Genomic DNA, 7,370 nt, shown 5'->3' on the forward strand with positions numbered 1-7,370 from the left:
GGCCCTAGGGGGGTCAGGCCGTGCGGCCGCCCGAGACCCCCAAAATCTAGGGGGGCCTATACACATATAGTATATATATACTACGTATTATATAATTTTAATTCATAGGCCATGGGACTATATTAAGTTAGACAGTTGAATAGTCCAATTCAGAAAATGAATTTTTAGTCTCTCGTGAGGCATGTTTCAGCAAAGCCGAAGCGATATTCATCTGACTCTCGTCGCTTCGCCTTAATCACATCACGCCACTCGCGTCGTGCCGCCTTAATCATATCACGCCACTCGTTGCTCCTGCGCTCGCGGCGACTTCTCGATGTCTCGTAAATAGAAACGGCAAGTGGACACAGCAAATCGCGGCTCGCCAGTAGCCACGCTCATGTCAGTAAGGGTCTCCATATAAGTTTTTGTCCTAGGGCCTCAAAATCCCAGGACTGGCCTTGTACAAGTGTAATGCCCATGTGTGTTGCACTGGGTAAATAGCAGGGTGCGTGGCTGATGTTTGATCTTAATGATTTATCATAGCACTCTACCCAGGCATGATCATAAGCATCAACGATATGTGCGGTGATAAAAAGTTTTGTTGTTCTTGGACAGTTAATCTTCTTTATATTTGCGGGATGTGGGTGATGATGCTTCTGACGTGTGGGTCCGATGGTTATAGCTAGTATGGGATGAACAGGTGGCGAAACAACGAATACAAATTTGTGTGGTGAACAGGCGGCCTCGGGGGAGCCGATCCGTAGCCAGGCGGCAAGTTCGGATAGTAGAGATGTACAACAGCAGATCGAGATGCTCGGGATATGGAGGACAACAAATATTATGTGCAGTTAAAACATTTTTACAACCAAAAAAAAATGGAGGAATTTTCTAAATACCAAATTATATACGAAGTACTACACATGGATTTATCTAATATCAATAATGAAATGGCTGATACCATGATTCTGCAACCAAGTGATTGGGGGTAAAACTATAAGAAATTCTAACATCATGCTAGCTCCAAAAATATTTAAAACATTTGTTTCCATACAAAGTGTCTCAGTGATTCTGAAACTCTAGTAAATTTCAGAAAAGCTTTTTCTTAAGAAAGGAGGAAAAATTTTGGTCACCTAGATATTGCAAGAACTGAAACAGGGAGGCATAACATAAGCTGGAAACGATCAAGTAGACAGTAATACTCCTACATAGTGATCGATGAATAGATAGAAAGGTCAGTTCGGTGTTGAAACTCGGTTGAGGCCGGTCCCGGTCCATTCTTCCATGGCCTGAGCGATGAATTCTTCCATGTCGGCGTGGGCGGCCTCGTCGAACGTCTGCAGGTAGCCGCCGGTCTCCTGGACCTCGCGGCGGACCTCCTCCTGGAACGCCTCGAACTCGAGCTCCACCTTGTCGAGGTAGGCGTTCAGCTCCTCGCGCTCCCTGCGATGCTCCGGCGAGTCGTCGTCCATGTCGCCGAAGTTCGGCGATGGCCCCTTCTCCCACGCCAGGATGAAGTTCGGCCGGCAGCTTCACGCGACGAGGTTGCTCCGTCGTCCCGGCGACCGCCTCCTCCTGATCCGTCTTCTTCTCCTTGCCCTCCGCCGCCGCCGCCGGGTTCAGGATCGTCGCGTCGTCGGCGTTGGCATCGGCATCCATGTGCTTGGAGATGTCGACGAGGTGATGAGGATTGTGGAAGGAAGAGGTGATTGGGGGAGGCGTCCAACTAATAGCGGACGCTAATCCAACAACGACACCGAGACCATGGCTGCGAAATCCCGAGTCCGAATTCGACAGGTGCACCCTCCTCTCGTCCATGCCGAGACGGCGCATACACTGTAGCTAGGACCAATTCTAGACTTTATGAGACGTTTTGGCCCATAATGTTGAAGCCCAATTAACAGGTATATACCGTCGCCTCCTCTCACGCCCCAGCCGTCGACGCGCCGCCCTGCGCCTGCAGCCGTCGTCTTGCCTCCGGCCGTCCGCCGCTGCGTCCGATGGATCCGCAACAACCTGAGCCCGTCAGCTATCTCTGTGGAGGTCATTCCTTCTCTCCTTTACCTCTCGCATCGCCGCTTTGGGTTTGGCCGATTTGCCGCACTGATTTTCTTTTTGAAGATGGGATGGGATGGGATGGGCTGTTTTTTTTTTTTGTTTTTGTTTTTGTTTTGGGGTGATGGTTTCGCTCTCCATTGGTTGGATTGGATTGGATTATGGCTAGTTGAGTTCAGTTTTAGCTGTCAAATTTTTGATATGATGAAATGTGATTTTTCTCTCTTCAGATTGTGGAGCTGAGAACACACTGAAGCCAGGAGATGTGATCCAGTGCCGTGAATGTGGCTATCGCATCCTCTACAAGAAGCGCACCCGCCGGAGTATGTTTAATCCGTAACCAGTTTCTTGAACAAAAGTAGCCTTTTGTTGTTGTCATCATCTTTTGTTAGTGCGTCATTTCTTGAGCTTCCATTGGTTAGCTTACACAATAGTAGGGGCATGGTGGACCGGGTTAGTGATAGAGTACATTGTATATAGTTCGAACGGTCAGGTTGTCGTTCACAACTCAATGGCCACATACCATGTGCCTGTGTTTATCTGCCCAAGGTGGTATGGTCGCAAGGAGCCCTTGAACTCAAAAAATGAAAAATCTTTGAGCCAAAATTAAATGCAAACTTATCTTTACTAAAAACTGTTGTAGTATCTCTTGTACCCTGTTTTTGAGAACTGAATTTTATTCTTGCGGTTATCCTTTAGTACAGTGCAATATTCTATCTGATGTGTATCAATGTAGCTTGCAATTTGCATGTCATACTTTTTAAGGAAAAATATTTCTTTCAGTAACACATTAAATGGGGAAATTCTGTTTACTTTTTTTTTTTTCGAATTGTAGCTCTATGGGCTAGTTTGTAGTCCACTTTTTCCCTGAAACTTTCTCTGAAGATTGTTTGTATATAAGAATTTTGTATTCCATGTCAGACCAGTTCAGTGGACTTGAGCTAGTGACGACACTAAAATTATCTGTACAATGATGTTTGATGGGTTATTAAGCTCTGAGTAAAAGGAAACAAGTTGAAGCACACAAGTACGTATAATAATCATCTATGCAATAATTTCTTTTGTACCTTACATTGCTGTGGATCCAGCAAAAAGGTATGAACAGTTGGCTGGTTGGATATTGATTCTAGGGATGGGAGCAAGTTGACCTGTGGGTATTCCTTGACCCGCTAAATTATATAAATTTCAATTTTGTAACTTGAAAAGTGAAATTTAGTTCGTTTGGTTGAAGTACAGTGAGCCTAAAAGTATCCATGAGTTGGTCTGCACCCCCTAAATTAGATTCCAGTAGCTGGGCTAGCTGTCATCATAAATCTTTTTTTGTTACCAAAAACTGATTGCCAACTGCCATCCGTTGTAAATGTATGAAGCATATATAGCCATTTATTACAGAATACTGTGCGGTTGTGCTCCTTTTCATTTTGAAATGATTGTACTTACCATTTAAAAGCTGGGATGTTTCTCACTAAAAACAAAGCATTTTGTGCTTATAACACTGCTCTGTGCTTTGTTTTATAGCTGGTTGTGGTCCTGTTGCATTTAGAAAGTAATGCTTATAATTAATGAAATATTCATCACACTTACTGCATTTAATTGTTGCCGTCAATTTGAAAACTGAAAAATGATTATCAGCTTGGCATCTTGTTTGTGTTCTCATACGGTCTGACAAGCAAAGTACACTATGCTCAAATTGAAAATGCTATAGCTAAACCAAGTTCAACGTCATCAGTCACCACCACAGATTGCTTGTCTTGGATAGTATGTGCATTTTTTTGATCAAGTGTGTTGTATTTGCAGTTGTTCAATATGAAGCGCGCTGAAGATATGGGAACGTCATGTGACATCAGTGTTTCTAAAGCAATGTAATGGGTGACCCCTAAAAAGGATGTTAGTAGAACTCTATGGTATTCAGTTGTAGGCCTGTATGGCCATTGGACTTTCGATAGAAGTCGCTAAATCCGAATTGTGTTTGAGATTTGAGAAATTTAAGATGATGCAGCGCTTATATTGCCTGAGATCTTCAAATCAAATGCATTGTTTTATTGCAGTTGCCAACGAGCAGCAACATGCTGCCTCAATTGTTTGTTGATCTGGTATTTGTTCAATTATTCTTTGTGTGTCAAGTGCCCAGCGATCAAATGGAGGTGCAGTTTTACGATAATTTCAAATTTTGTAACCATCTGAAATGTGTCGCAAAATGTTGCAAGAAGTTGATAGTCGTATTAAATTTGTAGTTCTTTTAAATTTAGTTTGTTCTTTTACAAATGTTGCATCCTCTCGTAAAATGGATGTCGTACAGTTCTTATTTTGTTGTCATATCTCTCCAATGATCAGGTGTGATGACAGAATTTTGGTTAAGCTGACAGATTTCAACAGGTGCAGGCGCGTGGGGACTTGATACCGCTGTGTCTCCAACATCCTCCTCTACACCGCCCAGAGTTCATTAGGTATTTTCTTCCCCTGTTAATTTTGTTTCCTATCTGTGGATCTGTGATGCATACATTCAAGTTGAGAAGCTGCAGTTATGCCCTGAGATCTATGGCCAGGCTATGACAAAGAGATACTTTGTGACGATACATTTAATTGGCTAGCGGTCTGGATCCCATGTAACAGTATGTCATTAGTTCTTGTTGCTATTATTCAAGTAAATATGGCTAACTGATTTCTAATGTGAATAGTCTCAGAGGTTCTGATTTGATTTCATTTGGTTGGTTCGGTGTACAGCTGCCGTCTGTGGCAGTCGGTTCAGTGTAGTCTCTCACATTATTTTTTTACTCTGTTAAACAACCTCAAATGAAAACTTCAGTTAAAAATGACAGATTCCATAGCTAAAATTGTTTATTTAGCTAGAACTAGCCAGCAGTATACTTATACGTTATTTCCTGAGATTGCACGCTTATTTGTAGTCAAACTATTGGAGCTCGAAAGCTAACTGAAATTCTAACATGAATACTCGCAGAGGTTCTGAACTTCTGATTTGATTTCATTTGGTTGGCTCAGTGTACAGCTGCCGGCTGCGGTGGTCGGTTCAATGTAGTCTCTCACATTCTTTTTTTTACTTTGTTAAACAACCTCCAATGGAAACTATCGTGAAAAATGACAAATTCCTAGCTAAATTATTTTATTTAGCTAGAACTAGCCAGCACTATACTGATTGTACAAGTCCTGAGATAAGCGCTTATTTGTGGTTAACCTATTGCAGCTGCAATTTTGGGTACAAGGACTAGAGTCTTTCTTTAGTAAAAATGCAGTGCCATGCACTTTATAATCTCAGCCTTGGGAAACAAATAGTTTGGTTTCTAACTGAATATTTTTTGTTTTAACAGCTTACATTTTCTTGTAGCATCTTCTCCAGGTCACTGCTGCTCAACATCATCTGCATTTAAGGTAATGCCAGTTGTCCTCTTCTGCACTCTGCCTTAATTCTGCTAGTTGTCCTCTTCTGCTGTGCTTGCTACCCGCTCTGCATGATCATTATGTTGCCAGGTGCTATCACAAGCACTTTTGTTTCAATCTTCTTTGTTGTTCACATCGCTTAATTGGCACTGGATTTTAGATCTTTTTTAGTGTGAAATGCATAATATATTCACGTCTGGCATGGATATTCCCCTTTGAGATGAAACAAGATATTTGGTGTGCATAGATCGAGACTGCTGCACGGCTGCTGTTTTTCTGCTTGTTGGCCAAGTTCATTTTACTGAATCCATTCCAAGCATAATTTCTAGCAGCTATAATCAAGACCATCTTGCTTGGGTATTTTGATATGTTATACATAATTGCTGCATAATTTTTTTTATGAATACCTATAGAAAATAAATTGTGTTATTCAGATTCAGCATACAGTATATATTTCAGAATATGTATATAATAAGTTTAAAGTTCAGAATGTAAATAGGCACAGCATTTAGATGAACAAACATGAGGTCTAGATTTTAGAAATAGCATAACAAATTGTTCTTTCCAGGTGTCTCAGTTTCTGCCTTTGTTTGCCCTAGCACTGCACACTCCATTCATACCACAAAACGATCAATTCAGCCTTAGACTTGTACATACGTGTGTATTGAGCTAATCACACTGGGGTTAGTAGCAATCAATTAAGAAGGTAGAACGAAGCAGAGACATGATGTAAAGAAAGGAAATATGCAAGAGTGGAACAAACCGTCAAACCCTGCGCACTGAGTTTTACATCCTCCAGATAGAATCATAAATTGCTATGAAACTATTGATGATATTCCAATCTGAAGTGCAACCTACTTTATCAATGTTTAGAAGCACAATCGTTGTTTCGTTAGTGAGGAAAATGCATAAATATGGCACTGTGCAGAACCTGCTAGCACAACAGGGAAGGGGAAATTAACCCCCAAATTCATGTGTTAAGTGCAGTGCACAATTCACTTCACCAATCAGTTGCCAGTTCACAGTACCTGACTTGTTCCTCCATCGTGCTTTGGCGTTGTGGATCAAAGGGACGCTATGTGAACATTATTTTGATTGGTGCGACTTAGAAGGACCTGAAAATGTGCAGTGCACATTTACGTTGATTGTTTCAAAATTCCATAATTGTTGATCTTTCATCTGATTTATTTTCAGTAATGGATAAGATTGTTAGGGGCTCTAGTGCTCCACACCATCATCAAGTACAACAACAGGTTAGATTTTAATTAGTTGAGCTATGTGCATGTTATTTAGTCAAATAAGAAAATCTTTGCATGCTATTTTCGCCCATGTGTTCCTTTCTTAGTCCCTCTTGCTGATATAACAAACGTTAGTGGTTCCGGTTTGACAAATAGATGGGCCAGGGGTGGAGACAAGTCGTTAAGTGTTGTTCGAAGAAATGACGATAACTGTGACGCCTCTAAACAGAACGCTCCAACGGCTGCAAATGGTATATCCTTATCAGATTGTTTGATTTCTAATTTTATTTAATCTAAATGTGTATCCACCAACACCAATGTCCTGACTATATTCTTGTGATGCAGGCCATGACTCAAAGGCTAGGGTGGATATATTGACGGTTTCTTTGTGAGCCTTTTTTTTTTTGTACTGTTTGAAATATGATATTGGCCTCATGATGAATGAAACTGGGAAATGTGCAGTGCAGTGACACGTGAAGCTCGACAACCTCTAGCTGGATAAGAAGGCATGCGGTTGAATGGCCAAGAGCTTGAGATGGAGCTTAAGAGGCGGTACGGCCCAAGCCCAGTTGGCAGTTTGCGTTCTGCCTTTGCCATTTCAATTTGTAAATGTAGTCAGGCGCTGAGCAACTTGGGGTGTGTTTAGTTCCACGCCAAAATTGGAAGTTTGACTAAAATTGGAAGTTTGAAGAAAAAAGTTAGAAG

The 7,370-nt window shown here is 41.5% G+C and overlaps 1 protein-coding gene across 1 annotated transcript; it reads left to right on the plus strand.

Annotated features, from left to right (window-relative positions):
- Window positions 1-1,689: 1,689 nt before the first annotated feature.
- LOC127772606 (DNA-directed RNA polymerases II, IV and V subunit 12) lies at window positions 1,690-4,073 on the plus strand. Its single transcript, XM_052298555.1, has 4 exons — window positions 1,690-1,773; window positions 1,881-2,019; window positions 2,262-2,354; window positions 3,829-4,073. The coding sequence occupies exons 1-4, from the start codon at window positions 1,741-1,743 to the stop codon at window positions 3,849-3,851; spliced, it is 288 nt and encodes a 95-aa protein (XP_052154515.1). The 5' UTR covers window positions 1,690-1,740; the 3' UTR covers window positions 3,852-4,073.
- Window positions 4,074-7,370: the final 3,297 nt, after the last annotated feature.

Source organism: Oryza glaberrima, chromosome 5 (genome assembly GCF_000147395.1).
Source record: "Oryza glaberrima chromosome 5, OglaRS2, whole genome shotgun sequence".
Lineage (NCBI taxonomy): Eukaryota > Viridiplantae > Streptophyta > Magnoliopsida > Poales > Poaceae > Oryza > Oryza glaberrima.

Bases quoted from the DNA above. Each gene is read 5' to 3' on its own strand.
- LOC127772606 (XM_052298555.1), top strand. From the start codon at position 1,741: ATGGCTGCGAAATCCCGAGTCCGAATTCGACAG. The intron at 1,774-1,880 runs GTGCACCCTCCT...CCCAATTAACAG, and splicing joins CCCGAGTCCGAATTCGACAG to GTATATACCGTCGCCTCCTC. The intron at 2,355-3,828 runs GTATGTTTAATC...TTGTATTTGCAG, and splicing joins CAAGAAGCGCACCCGCCGGA to TTGTTCAATATGAAGCGCGC.